The 15934-nt window shown below is 31.6% G+C and overlaps 2 protein-coding genes across 4 annotated transcripts; one reads left to right on the top strand and one right to left on the bottom strand.

The window, feature by feature from the left end:
• Positions 1–762: 762 nt before the first annotated feature.
• On the top strand, positions 763–3724 carry LOC123885560 (vignain-like). 2 transcript variants are annotated; one of them, XR_006801187.1, is made up of 5 exons: positions 763–1246; positions 1933–2165; positions 2272–2412; positions 3152–3469; positions 3577–3660. XR_006801187.1 is itself a non-coding variant. In XM_045934844.1 (4 exons), exons 1-4 carry the CDS (start codon positions 799–801, stop codon positions 3410–3412), a joined length of 1083 nt encoding a protein of 360 aa, XP_045790800.1. In that variant the 5' UTR covers positions 763–798; the 3' UTR covers positions 3413–3724. The 2 variants fall into 2 exon arrangements, 1 of the variants encoding a protein (XP_045790800.1); XM_045934844.1 differs by having other exon boundaries at positions 3152–3724.
• Positions 3725–6929: 3205 nt separating this feature from the next.
• On the bottom strand, positions 6930–12157 carry LOC123884726 (BTB/POZ and TAZ domain-containing protein 2). 2 transcript variants are annotated; one of them, XM_045933899.1, is made up of 5 exons: positions 11752–12140; positions 11536–11669; positions 11129–11432; positions 10728–11047; positions 6930–7460 (listed from the first exon to the last, which is right to left on the bottom strand). In XM_045933899.1, the coding sequence occupies exons 1-5, from the start codon at positions 11875–11877 to the stop codon at positions 7238–7240; spliced, it is 1107 nt and encodes a 368-aa protein (XP_045789855.1). In that variant the 5' UTR covers positions 11878–12140; the 3' UTR covers positions 6930–7237. The 2 variants fall into 2 exon arrangements, with proteins under 2 accessions (XP_045789855.1, XP_045789854.1); XM_045933898.1 differs by lacking the exon at positions 6930–7460 and adding an exon at positions 8685–9946 and having other exon boundaries at positions 11752–12157.
• Positions 12158–15934: the final 3777 nt, after the last annotated feature.

Below are 15934 nucleotides of genomic sequence, written 5' to 3'. Positions count from 1 at the left end.
CCTGATTAAAAAAAAATTAAGATAAAAGAATATATTAATATTGTAAGCATATAAAATATCAGCAAGCCTCACTATAAAAGAAAAAAATATACAAATCTAAGGGGTTGATCTAATTGTAAAATAATAGATTCATATGTTGCGAGTTTGGGTCGCGCTAGTCCTTCTGAAAAAAGAATATAAATATATTTGTAAGTGTTTTTTGAACCGTAAAATTTTCTCTATTTTGAACTAAGACACCATCTCCTTACCTTAAGTTCAATTGACTATTAATTAACTTATCTAACATATGCTAGCTAGTTTTTATAAAACATAACCTAAATCACACAATAGGCATTCTACACAAACATTTACTAGATTTAAAATCTACAAATTCATATTCTATGCATTAATAAAAGCACATATATACACACTTATTCGATAAAGTCAATCTCAACTATCGATTTGAGATAAAACCGTTTCAATTATAAATCTATTATATCGGTTACAACTTACAAACAACCTTAACCATTGATTTAAATTGCATGGTCAAAACCGATAATAATTTAACAGAGTAATTGCACGAAATCCATTTCCGGACGTACAAATAATTAAATTATATAATCTCAATTATTGAAGTCATAACATTCATAATTTGAGCATACCACATTATTTGATGCCCATAAGGAACCTTCAACTTTAAGTTGCTTTCTATTTATTCTTTCAATTATTTTCCCTAGACCCAAGTCGGTTTTCATTTCTCTATATAAAGCATTCCAAACCTTTCATATTTTCCCATCACAACACACAACACATAACAAAATGGAAATGAAAAAGCTCTTGTTAGTTTCCTTATCCCTTGCTTTGGTTTTAGGATTAGCCAATAGCTTTGATTTCAATGAGAATGATTTATCATCAGATGAAAATTTGTGGGATTTGTATGAGAGATGGAGAAGTCACAACACAGTTACTAGAAGCCTTGATGAGAAGCATAATCGCTTTAATGTGTTTAAAGCCAATGTTATGCATGTTCATAATACCAATAAATTGGATAAGCCTTATAAGCTTAAGTTGAATAAGTTTGCTGATTTGACTAATTATGAATTTAGGAGTATCTATGCTAATTCTAAGGTTAATCATCATAGAATGTTTCGTGGCATGTCACATGACAATGGAACTTTTATGTATGAGAATGTGAAGGATGTTCCTTCTTCTCTTGATTGGAGGAAGAAAGGTGCTGTTAATAGTGTAAAGGATCAAGGCCAATGTGGTAAGGAAAATACTTTAAATTCTTTTTTCTTTCACAACCAGTTTAATCTAGTTTGGGGGTCAGTTTTGACATCAAGTGATTTTATTTGCATAGAATATGTTTTTCTATATACATAATGCTCTTTATTTAATTTAAATTGCTATAATTGTTTTTATAATATGTACATAATACTCTCCATTTAGTACATGTTTTTCAAGGGATTTAGTACATGTTTAATATTACATGGAGTGAACAAAATTATAGTGTGACGCTGTGAATTTATTGAAGCTGTAGCTTTTATAAAATTACGGTGAGTTGTCGTGATTTTATCAAATTCACCGAAATTTAAATAAATACACTTAAGTTTAGTCTTTCACTTGTTCAATGTTTTTAAAATTGATTCTACTCTTTATTTTTGTTATTTGACAAATAAAAATTGGTATTTTTTGTGTGAACTTTTAGAAAAGTAGGGACCAATATGCAAATTTTAATATTTATCAATGACTAATTTGAAAAATTTGAGAAAAAACTTTGGGACCAAAGTAAGGGGGGAAAAGGAATTAATTTGCAAATTAGGGATTAATGTGTAAATTTCAAAATATATATGAACTTATTTGCATAATTTGAATAAATTATAAGAATCAATTATAAAACTGACTTGTAAAACAAAAAGTTAATCGTTAAATATTTTTTTAATGTGAGTATAGGTAGTTGTTGGGCGTTTTCAACCATCGTAGCCGTCGAAGGTATTAACCAAATAAAGACACAAAAACTAATATCATTGTCTGAGCAAGAACTTGTGGATTGCGACACTGAACTGAATGAAGGATGCAATGGTGGGTTAATGGAATATGCATTTGAGTTCATCAAGCAAAATGGTATAACAACTGAAAGCAATTATCCTTATGCTGCAAAAGATGGAACATGTAATGTACAAAAGGTACACACATTGATCTATGCCAAGTTAATACTAATATATTTTTTTAAAAATTAATTAATTAGGAGGAAATTTAAAATTCAAATTAAAGCATTTTCACTTGATGTAGGAGAATAAGCCAGTAGTATCAATTGATGGCCATGAGAATGTCCCTACCAACAATGAAGCTGCATTGTTGAAAGCTGCTGCCAATCAACCTATTTCTGTAGCCATTGATGCCGGCGGATCTGATTTTCAGTTCTATTCGGAGGTAAATTTTTAATCTTAGTTAAGTAAAGAAAGTTATATAAAATAAAATATTTAAATTTATTTTTGTTATCTATGTTCGTTGATTCATAATTTTAGTCCTTTTATTTTAAATTCGAGTTTAAAGCTAGTCATACAATTTTTTATACTTTAGATAATTTTCTCATCACTAAATTTCATGATTTTTCATTTTAGACATCATTAAAGTATTTATTTAAATTTCCAAACAAAAACCACACATTGTTACATAGTAACTTGTCAATTCATTATTCAACTGATACATCAACAATAACGAGTTCGAAATTATCAATCGTTAGTTGGTTCAATGGTGATTGGCGCTGAACCTGGTAGGGAGGACCACAGTTCGATCCTCGCAACTGCGATCGAGAGGTGTTGAAACTACTTGATGTCAGAACTGACCGTCGAATCAGATTAAACTGGTGGTGAAAGCCAAAAAAATAAATAAAGAAATGAGTTCGAAATTTAAATGTGAAGAAAATTTCCAAAAAAATTTAAAATGTTTAAATAGTATATATATATATATATATATATATATATATATATATATATATATATATATATATATATATATATATATATATATATATATATTTTAATTTAAAAATGAAGTAACCAAATTTGTGAATCAACAAAAACAGAGGATAAAAATGAATTTAAACATATTCTATGTGTAATATTAGGGTGTGAGGTTGTTTGTTTACCAATATATAATATAATTACAGGGAGTATTTACTGGAGAGTGTGGCACTGAGCTGGATCATGGAGTAGCAATTGTAGGGTATGGAACAACTCAAGATGGAACCAAATATTGGACAGTGAGGAACTCTTGGGGAAGTGAATGGGGAGAACAAGGTTACATTAGAATGCAAAGAGACATATCTCAAAAGGAAGGTCTATGTGGCATAGCTATGGAAGCTTCTTATCCAATCAAAACATCATCTACCAACCCAACAAAAATTTCATCTCAGAAAGATGAACTTTAAATTATGCAATTGCCACAAGAAATAATAATATTTGTGTCGCATATATATGTTTTTTATGTCCAAGTATTATTCATCAAGGATGTTGTCTTAGGATTGTGTCGTGTATTTTTTTAGTTTCATTGAATAACTAATTTTTACTTATATATAAAATTAGAGAAAATAATGTGTGTTTCAATTTGATTGCTTGTACTACACGTCAATTATTTCTATTAAAAGATTATTACTCATTGATTTGTTTATCATGCCCTCCTTTACATTAGCAATTAGTTTTTCAACATTATCTGTTTATTTATGAATGACGTCATTAAGTGATTTCAGCTCACTCCAATTTTAATTTTTTTATTTTGATAATTGTTCTTCTTCCTTTCTCTTGCACAAAAGAACAAAATACACTATCTTACAATATTAGGTTAAATATGTTTTTAGTCCCTACATTTTGTCTTATAGTCAAGAATAGTCCTTATATTTTTTTTATGGTGTAAAAAAACCCTATAATTTTTTCCGTTATCAAAATTGGTCCCTATCGTTAATTTTTTTTTAACAGAGCACTGACGTGGCGCAGCTAACCAATATCATAGTGACACATCGTGTCTTTCCCCACCAAATTTATCATACACCTCTCCACACCAAATCTTTCCTTCTACCTCTCTTCCTCCACCAAAACCACTACAACCCAAGCTTCCATTTTCCACCACAATCTCCTTCTCCACCTTTCCTCGCCACTTTCAATCATCATCGACAATTTAAGAAAAAGTTGAACAAAGGAGAGTTCAAATTAAATTGATGTTTTAATTTCAATTATTCATTGTTCTTGTCTTGCTGAGAGTTCGACATCACCAATTATATGTTATTTCCATCATAAATAAATCCTTTGTTTCTTCCTAGATCGAAAAAAATTAAAAACAAAACCCAAAAATCTCTTGGAATATTAGAACAAATTTCTGGATTTATTTTTAAACAAAATTTCTCAGTGTTTTTAATTTGAGAATATGATAAGATATTGGACACTTCCACAAGATAAGTAACTAAATTACTAAGTGTTATATTTTTTTTACACGTTTGTCTTAAATTAATCACATTCATTAGGATTAACCTGATCAAGTTAAGGCTAAGGCGGATTCTCTTGGTCAAAACTGGTTCAGTATGCAGCAGAGTGGCAGGGATCGTTTTGCAGATTTGTCGCAACGAAGATCATGATGTTCCGGTTATAAGCACAAATCGGTGGGAAAAGTCTCGTATAAGATGGTTAAAGTGTAATGTAGATGCAACATTTTTTGTCGGCACAAGAATCACGCAGTGGCAGCAACTGACTTTATCAACAGAGGAAGGTGAAGCATGGGCACTATTGCAAGCTATGAATGAAGCTAAGAGTAGAGGTTTTGAACGCGTCCAATTTGAAAGTGATTCTCAAGTGTTGGTTGATGCTATTCGTACCAAGCGGCGAGGCAACACAGAGTTTCTTTCAATCGTTAATGAAAGTATTCTTGTTATGTTATCATGTGTGAACTTTGAAGTTAAATTTATTAGGAGACAAGTGAATTCGGTTGCTCACATTTTAGCTAGAGAGGTCAATTCTTAGACCAGTTTTCATAGATTTAAGATTATTCCTTCATGTATTGAACTTTTAATAATTAATGAAATGCATTAATTTCATTTGGTTAAAAAAAAAAAATCATAGTATATAATCTTGTCCACACTAGTCAAAATTCATGGATCTCACTAAATGATTATAATGAAAGGAATGTATATCATATTGTCAATTTCTTTTCATATAAAAGAGTTATGATTAATTCAAACATTCTTATTTAATTCTCATAAGAAAAACACTCTTAATAAAAAAAGAGAAAACTCTTATTTAAGAGACCAGTACCCATCACCACCTCACTTGTTGGTATTCAAATTAACACCACTTGATCATGGCACAACTTAGAGAAATTTGTATGATTTTGAATTAATTGTATCCATAACTATATAACCACGAGACAAGACTGGCTTGTCATCTTCAATTAGAAAAATTACATTTGTCATTGTTTCGGATTAGGATGCCTGCCTAATATGATTACTTTATTAAAATCTAGTTGGAGAATTGAACTTATAATTTTTTTAAGAAAAAAAAAAAAAGAAGAAAATTCTATGTTTGGAGAATTATCAATTTGCTAATAAATTTCAAAAGTAAAGATGATTTGTTAATAGAGTAGGTGACCAAAAGACTAAAAATTCTAGCAAATACTTTAATATAAGCATCATCATCTCATGATAGAGATTTACCACATGAAGTTTAAAAATAACAACATGAAGTTTATAAACAACACCAACACATCTCAACTCAATTAAACGAATTTTAAAAATAACAAAATCGTGATGACTCACATTAAACCTGAAATTGACGGATTTGAATTTGTTGTTGTCAAATAATTCTGCAGTTTTACGCTGTAATCAATCATAAACATTGATTTAAGATCGAACAGTTCAAATTAAAATACTATTTTACTGAGCAAAACTATCTCAACCGCTTATCAGAAATCTGACGTCCCAAATTAGTTACAACACACTGCTGTAACGGTGGGAAATCGAACTCCGAAGTGGATGGCATATATACCTCAAAAAAGCAATGTTATATAGTTGTCCCCTTTAATGGGTCTCCAAGAATGAAGATTCCTTGTTCAATGTCTAAATGCTTAGTGAAGGAGTATTGTCAAACAACTCAAAGGCTTCTTTTACTAAGCAAATGTCACTCTTTCACACCACCAACTATTGTCCGTGTCTGTGGGACTACATAATGCAGGCCACTCATCCTATTGACAATTTCCTGCTCTCTTAGGCATGAGCAAGTCCCATGATAATGTCCCAAAGTATAGATCTTTTGGAAAGACTTCCCATAATTATGTTATAATCTTTCTTTTTTTGGTATAAAATGGATATCTATAAGAGACTAATTTATGTAACATTGTTGGTTTTGAAAAAAAAGTGACTACAAAATGATAGTGTTTTTTCTTTTGGGTACAAAATGATACTAGTGTGTTTTACTTTTAGTCTTTTAGTAAGGAAATAAATTCAGAAAGTAAAATTTGCTTGCTTAAAATTTAATCAATTGAAAAAATAGTTTGATAACAAGATTTTTTTTTCCTCTAAATATCCCTATATAAAATATACCACAATGTCCTACTTTTTAAAATATTCTCTACATTGTCCCACTTTCTGCACATTTTGCACTATTCTGCAGGTGGTAGGATGGCGCCATTGCAGGAAATATTTAGAAAAGTACGGCAATGTGATATATTTTTTATCTGACAAGGGTATTTGGAAAAAAAAAATTGATAACATAACAATGCCTCCAAGCAAAGATCACCCAAAAAAAATCCTCACTAGTAATCAAACACAATATTTCTGATTTACAACATTCGCATTATTACATGCAAACCGACTACTTGCGGTAGGCTTAGTCGCCGACCCCATAGTGGTCGTGTAGAGTTATTAAGTTATTGAGAATTTGTAGTAAATTACATGACATATAACATAACAGAAACATAATAATCATAATCACTGTATATATAAATAAACTTGTTGAACAATAACTATATGAATGATCATTTGATTTTTTTACATAAATAATCAATCAAATGTAACACTAGCATACAACCTCCTTAGAATCTTATGACAATGCAAAATGAGGTTCAATTTTGCCACAACTAAACCAAAATTTACAATTTCAAGCAAACACTCAAATTTGCCAATTCCTCATCAATTGAAGAACCACTAACAATAACTATCCAAAACCCCTTTTAAAAATAGAGTAATATCTTCAAATTAAGAAAAAAAACACTATCAACATGAAATGCATCTATTGTCTTGTACATTGTTACAATATTTATTGTAACCAAAACATCTTATCCCACGATTATCTATGGTCACTCTCATTTCTTCATCCCTCTTTCTCTTAGGAAGAGACAATGAAAACATGACTTTAGCTGAGGCCACCTTTCTTGCAAGTAGTTTCCACTTGGGATCATCTTTCCTTTTCTCTTGCTCCATTTTCAATTGAAATTGTCTGTCACATAACCCAAAAATTGGTTAACACATTATGTGCAAAATTTTCTACTACATTGACAGCTAGTAGAGAAGATAAGACTATCATCATAAGTTTAGAAGAAAACAAACAAGGGAAGCTACCATCAACCATAGATATTTATTTGTTTTGAGGGGGACCCATAAATGATGGACCTTCACTAGTTGACACAAATGTTGGCATGATTGTAACCATGCTTCCCAAGTTGAAGGTAGTTGCTATAAATATATTGCACACTATATTTATTAAGTTTTTGTTGGGTCATGAGGGGTCCGAGATTATCACATCGGGTATTAAATAACTAAATGAATTCTACACCACACTTCAACTCAAAATTTTAAGATGTTAGGTTTATGGGTTCTCTCACTTATAAACTGTTCAGCATCCATTTTTCTATCTGATGACTCAACTTACACTTAAAATAACAAGTGTTTTATATATTTGAACTAAGTCAATTCTTACAAATTCAATTTGTAATGTTAATCTTTATAAACTATTACATTTTTGCAATAAAATTGGACATGACTAGATATACGGCGGGTTGTTGTGATTTTTTTTTTTTGACAAAGAGATAGTAGTGGGCTACTTATAAATGATAACTATATAATTAACGACTATGATCGATGGACCAATGGCATCAACATGCAAGCTGGCCAAGTCCTTAAAAAATATCTGAGAGACAATACTAGCTAGAGAACGAAACAAGGAATGCGTGTGTGAACATTGCAATATGTGATTGGACTCTATATATACATATATAACATAGAATATTTTTTTTCGTAAATCAAATATCCTCTACACACAAATGCAGAGATTAATCTCTCAAAAGTCTACTAAATATACGGTAAATTCTCCTTAAATTTTTTAATACATGTTTCAGTCAATGATCGAACTCAAAATTTTGATAAAACTAAAAGATACTCGTGTAATCTCATTTAAATGTTTTAAATAATATAATATAGTTCCAACGTGACAATAGTATTGTATATTGCCTGCTACCACATATGCTACCTGATTAATTGTGGGACTTTATGCGATGAATCAGAGACAGCTCAGAATATAAATTCATTAAGAAAAGATTAAATAATGCTCTACCCTGGCCACCTTCAATCTCAGACGCATGTTTTAATATTTTTTATTATTAAAAAAATAAACTATTGCTAGCAAGAAACTACTTTTGACCCTTCAAAGTAGTCAAAAAAAAAATTTTGACCCTTCAAAATTGGAAAAAGGATGACTTATTGAGTTAAATGTGTTTGACCGACCATTTTACCCTCTAAATAAAAATGAAATTGAACTTCTTTTGTTTGATGGAAAAAATGAATTTGAACTTCTAAATTCAAAATTGAATCATTCAGCTTATGGACAAAAATTGACTCAATATTCTATTTCAATTTCATCTTAATCTTCAGTCTTAACAATAATCATAATAATTTCTTCAAAATATAAGTGTCTTAAAATCATTTTTCTAAACCGACGTCAAGCAGCCACACACTATCGTCACCAATGATCTCTAACCAATATCATAGTCACCCACAATCCACTTGGGTTGGTGCATTGGTGTTAGCTTGGAACCTGTAAGTATGTTCCTCTTGAGGTGTGAAGTTCGATTATCTCTGGTGCCAATTTAGGTGGCCTAATTTTTTTTTTTTTTGGTAATAGGGAGGGCCTAAGCCCCAAAAAGAAAAGATTACATAGAAATTATTCTAGGGGTGGTTATCCCCAACTCATCAGCTAACAATAACTCCTTAATCGAAATAGGACAAGAATCATAAAATATGGTTTCACGATCTAAATGACAACCAATATTCGCCATAGCGTCTGCACACTTGTTTGATTCTCTGTAAGCATGCTCAATTTTAATTTCCCAATCCAAATCCAACATTCGCCGAATGTGTTTCACCAAAGGTAATCCAACCGAGCTACTAAATCTTCCGGTCTTGATCGCCTGAACCACAACAACAGAATCAACATTAAGCTCGACCGCCGTAAAACCCAGCCGCCGCGCATAACTCAATCCTTCAGCCACTCCCCACAACTCAGCAATAATAGCACTACAATTTCCCAATCCTCTAGCAAAACCTCCCAACCATTCTCCTTGGCTTCCCCGAATAATACCTCCACAACCTCCTCTATTTTGATCTTTACAAGCTCCATCAGTGTTAAGTTTAACATAACTACCACATGGAGGCTTCCAACTAATGTATACAAGCATATCATTTTTAATTCTCATTAGCCTGTTTGTTTTGTTTGCCTGATAGTAATCATTCACTCTTCTATATACATGTTGCATTGCATAAATTGGTCTAGTAAATTCAGCATCATGAATTTCTTTATTCCTCCATGTCCAGAAGCAATGACACGCTGTAGCCCAGTAATCACACCATGCACTATCAATTCTTCCTTTTGCACCTTTGCTCAAGTTTGAATATATCCATTGTTGAAGGTTCTCCATAAAGAAAGTGTTTCTATCTTCCAAAAAACAATATCATAGTCACCCACATAACTTTTTTGCTTTTGCAAAAAAGACCAAAAAACCAAATCACCGACCACTCTAATTAACCACCGCCAATTGGCTCTATTTTTCCCACGTTTTAAGTTTTGACTCATTGCAACATAAGATATCACGAGAATCTTGCGATCAGGGACGGATCTAGAAATCAATCACACGGGGGGCCGAATTTCTTTTTTAACAATAAATAATAGAGCTAAATATATTTTTTATCCTTATAAAATAACGAGTTTTTATGTTTAGTCATATTAAATTTTAACTTAAAATATCCTTTAAAATATTGCAGTTTGTTAAGAATAGTCCCCATTTTGAAATATTCTTACAAAAAATTGATACTTTTAGTCCTCAAAATAGTCCTATAAAATATAAATATGGATTAAAAGTAAATTTTTTGAAGGACAAAACTTAAAAACTCATAATTTTATAAAGACTAAAAATATATTTAACTCAAAATTATTAAATAAAATCACAATAATTTATTTAAGAGGTGTCATTAGCAACTATATGTATGTGGGAGGGGGGGGTTGAAGCCCCTGCTTGCCCCCCTTCGGTCCGTCCCTGCTTGTGATCACCGCAACTACAACAAACACCTTCTAATAAACTAATTTTAATTTATAATAATAATAATTCTAATTTAATTAATTCATGATTATGATATCTTATTATTTCAAACATAACAACTAATATACGCTAATTAAGTTGCGCATTAGACGTGGATATTAAACAAAACAACTAACCTGCAAAGAGGAACATTGCAAGAATCATCAATTTGTTGACAAACATATGAATGCAATCTAAACAGCTGCCACATACGCTTGCACCGCCAACAACCTCCCTTCACCCGCCTCTTGCACGTCGCAAAATGGCGAATCAGAAGCTGAAGACCTTGACAAGTTGAGAATTTGCTACAAGGCTTCCTTTCTCTATCAACCTCCACATGATACGGCCCAACATCAGTGCAACCTTCCGTACATATATGCTCCAAACATTCCATTGCTTCACTCAGTTCCGCATATAGCCCCTGCTCCTCCCTATGCCTCCTCAATTTCTCTCTCCTCTGTAACATAACAAATATATTTTATTATACGAATCAAAACGATAAGGCTGAATAACATATGTATATATTTATTAGACATACCGTTTCACTTTCGTCCATGAAGTGAAGGATATCTAGTTCAAGCCAGGGATCATGTTTGGTGAGAAACTTCCACCCTTCAGATTTTTGCACCGCGTTGAAGTGATTGGCAAGTAGTTTCATACAACGGAGACGGAGATCCGGCGCGTCGCAGAGTCTCGCGAGTTGGAGTACATCCACCACGTTTTCTACGGTTAACCGTTGAACAAGGCCTTTGATGCATTTCTGTTTCAGTTGTGGCACGTTGTACACGTGTGATAGTGCAAGCAGGTGGATTCCATATTTGTCCATTTCATCCTCCGTACACCTGTAACAAATCAAGGGCATCCTCGTCATTTCTTATTATTGGCAGCGTGTATATGTTTGATATCACGGTAAATAAATGTGTATTGTATTATACTTAAACAAACCTGGATGAGTAAAGGAAGCTGATGAAGGCAGTTACGGCGGTGGAAGGAACGCCGTTGATTTTGATTATTCTTTCGGAGCTTCGTTGTTTACGCGGTTGTTCTAGAATATTCTCGAAAACCGGTGACACCGAGGCCTATTAATTAAGAAATGAATTAGTTGGCAAAAAGAATATATATATTATGAAAGAATGAAAACATGATTGGGAGAGAAATTACCAGGATGCTTGTGTGAGCTGGAATGCGTGTGCCATCAGAAGTATGAATAAAGACATCATATTCGGGTAAGACCCTTACTCGAGTGTTATGAAAATCGGTTGTTATGGTTTGGGTATTGATTTGCATGATGAATATTGGTGGAAGAATTAAGGGTGATTTTTGGTTAGGAAAAGAATGGGAAGGGAATGAAAGGGGATGGGATGATTCTGAGATCTAAGGAAAGCAGTGATGTTAGTATTTAAGGAGGATATTGAAAAGATCTGAGAGAGGTTGGGAGGGACCCGACGCGGAAACTTCTAAGTTCACGAATAAAGAATTGTGTGCTGTTTATTAACACGCGCTACATAGAGGGAGGAATTGGATTACCTGCTGCGTCGACGCAGTCGACGTAGTTACTGCTTTCAACCGTCCGATCTACACTAATGACTGAGATCTTTAAATAGTGTTAAAACTGATACTATGTAATATGGACTATCTAATCGAAAATCAATAGTTGTGATTAATTATTGCGTGTAACTATGTGTTATTCAACAACAGTAGCAGATCTGAATCCTATAGAGTTATTCATTCCCCTTGGTCAAAAAAGACAAAGGACTTTTTACCTCACAACAAACTTTAGCACGCACGAGGTTATCATTATGACTAGGAGTGCAGATTTTATTTTCTAAAAGTAGTTAAAATTTAAATTATTTTCTAAATTGTTAAAATTAAAGGATCATGCTAACCGGTATTCTATGACACTAGTCAAAAAAACAAAGAAACAAAATAGGAAATAAATAAAAATATAAAAAAAGTTTAGCCTCAAGACATTGAATTATAAAAAATGTTAAAATTTAAATTATTTTCTAAAAAATGTTAAAATTAAAGGATGTACTCCCAAGATATTAGTTAAAAAAACAAAAAAGAGAAAATAAATAAAAAAATTATGTGAAAAAAGAACATTTTTTTATAGCTTCAAGACATTAAATACACAACTTTTAAAAATATTTTCTTTCTTGTTTCTTTAACTAGTACACCGGGACGCTAGTTAGCATTATTACTTTATGTTTTGAATTGGACCAACGATCATACTACTTGTCACTCTATCTGATTGTAACATAAAGACCTAATAGGGCAACATCAGAAGACATTAGTCATCAAAGTGACCAACAATGGTACTTTTTTGGAATCTAAAACCCTTTCGTTGCTAATAAAAGCCTTAATAGTTAGGGATTTGTATTGCAGGATAAATTTAACTGTCTGATTAAGATAGAACGATCCCGATTTAAATAAATCATGCAGATTGATCAAATCTTCTTTCAATTTGAAACATCCAATCATTATCAGACGATCAGGTCTATCATGAATTTATGACTACATGTAGTTTTGATTGCATTCAATTTAAATCCCTTACGATCTCTATGGTCGGTATATCTTTAAAGCTCAGACGGATATAAACGGATAAGATATACAACTTTTATCCTAATGACACACTCTCAAAATTATTTGAGCGTGGAAATATTTGTAAATATTTTCATCATATTTAATTTTAATGTTTTTTTTTTTAATTCTTTTTTTCCTTTTTTTTTTAAATTCTATCACTCCATATATATCACTTTACTTTTTAATTTTTTAAGAAAGGATGAAGACATTGGTTCAAAAAAAAAAAAAGGATGAAGACAATTAGTAATCATTCACCCAACTGGTTGCTTAACATTTTTCTCACTACAAATCACATTCACCGTTGCAAATTTTTTAGCCTTTAAAAATTCAAGCTCTAATTCACCCCAAAAAAGTTGTACCTCTCCCAACCATATATTTTTATCACACATACGTGAAATCGTTAATGATGCTTTGCAATAGGAAAAAACACAATTGTTCTCAACATAGAAAACATGTGTATTCTTTTGTTGATTATGTTTGTCATTTACACGCCCAAGTTGATTACTTGTACTGGCGCGTGGAGAACTTTTTTAGCCAAAAAAATCAATTAAGAATGTACACTTTTATTACTCCTTTATATTTATGAAAATTAAAAATGTACACTTGGCATACATACATATGGATTAAGATTACATGGATTAGCTTTAATGATCCAACGTGGAAAAGGATAAACCAGCTCATAATCAATGCTTAAGGTTGAGGCCAATGTGGCAGTTACTCATCCCTTAAAAACGGCTCTTGAAGCACGGAAACGTTACACAAATTTATAGCATTCAGTGTTTGTGAACGAGAAAATCGTTCTAATTCTAATCCATTCCAACTCATCAGGTTTGAACAATTCCCACGTTGCAGGTTTTTATTGGTTGAACAAAAAATTATGTGCTTGTTGCTTGGAGTTTGGGTCCACCTCTCAGAAAATTCCATTTAAGATTTGTGTCGGGACTTTTTTGTGAACGTAATTAGTACTACGGTGGTGCGCCACTGCTTTTGCCGGCCACATGATGGTGTAGTAAACCCCAAAAGTGAATCAAATCTAGTGTATGTTTGAAATCATAAGAGTATGGTAGAATTACAGTAGATCGTCGTAATTCTGACATACTCTCATGATTTCAAACATAATGTAACTGAGTATGTCAAACTTTATTAATGTAACGTTACTATAAACTGAGTTAAGTTTACAGAGACAATTTTTAAAATGAATTTAGTATTGATTTTATTGATATTTCTTCTGTTATAAAATAAGCGTCATTAAATTTCTCAAAATAAAAATTAAAAATTGTCAAAAGACATTTTTATTATTGATGTATTTTATTTTATCAAAACTATTTTATCGAAAGACATGACACATTTTATTTTAAAAGAAGCTTATGAATAGCTTGAATTCAATTATTTGGTTTGTGCATATTTGTTTTTATGAAAGAGAATAGTGTATATATAATATTAATTAGATGGCAAAACAAAATAGTAATACTAATTTCATCAACAAAAAAGTATAGAATAATACTATAATTATAATTAGTGGGCTCTGAACAAGAGTTTATAAGTAAGAAACAGTTACAACCTTACCGGTTGGTTTTGTAAAGTTGAGTTAGGTCAATTGTCAATTCTAAGATAATATCAAAAACTCTCCAAGATCCGTTGGACCACCTGCTATCAGGTTTCCGTTATCGGGTCACCTATCATTTATATCCACACACACTAAATCCAATAGTGCTGGACGTGAAAGGATGTGTTAAGAAGTCTCACATCAGATATGCGTTGGCTTGTACAATGGTTTATAAGTAATAGAAAATCCTCACATTTACAAGTCAAATTTGTAAGGTTGAGTTAGATCATCTTAGATTTGGAAGTTGAGTCTAACTCAACTTTACAAAATTGATTTGTAAAATGATGATTACCTCTTACTATAAAGTATAAACCCTTGTCCAGATCCAGGCCAACGCACATCCGATATTAGACTTCTTTAACAATTAAATCTATATTTAAGAGTGAAATTAACATTTATTTTAAAACAAATTTCATACACACAACCCATATTTAAGAGTGGTAAAGTGACACACACCATAACAGATGAGTACCTTTGTAGGTATGGAAAATTCATCATCATGATCACTATAAAAACTGAAATTCAGTTTAATATATTTTCAACAAAAACTTTTAACGATAAAAAATTGCATCAGGACACTTTTTTTCTTATGTCACCAAAATAAAGTACGACTTACCTATCAAAAAAATAAAACTTAAAGCACACTTTCTTCAATAAAATAAAATAAAAGGACACTTTACTCCTATATCACCAAAATAAAAGGGACACTTTACTCCTCTCCTTTTTCCGCAAAGGACACTTTATCTTAAGTTATCCATTTAATCACAAAATGTATACTTTGTGCCTACTATATTACTTTGTTTATTAACCTATGTTTAGTGGCAAGGACACTTGCTCTTAAGTTATTCATTATTCAAAGAAAATATAGATACTGTGCTTATTATATTGCTTTGTTTATTAGTAAACTGAGGTTTAGTAGTGGAAGGACACTTACTCTTAAGTTATCCGTTATCCAAAAAATATATATTTGTGCTTATTGTGTTACTTTTGTTTATTTGGTAGTAAAATATTGCTTAGTGTGTGCACCCAGTTGCCAATAATGACATATTGTCACAAAAAGGATTATGGTTACTCTTCCTATTATTTTCCCTTTGCAACACAACGTTAACGGATCAGTTGTTTGTTTCTATGTCATGAAAATTCAATGAGCATGGG

Source organism: Trifolium pratense, linkage group LG5 (genome assembly GCF_020283565.1).
Source record: "Trifolium pratense cultivar HEN17-A07 linkage group LG5, ARS_RC_1.1, whole genome shotgun sequence".
Lineage (NCBI taxonomy): Eukaryota > Viridiplantae > Streptophyta > Magnoliopsida > Fabales > Fabaceae > Trifolium > Trifolium pratense.
The sequence above is the reverse complement of the archived record's forward strand: the minus strand, read 5'-3'. Positions and strand labels throughout refer to the sequence as shown.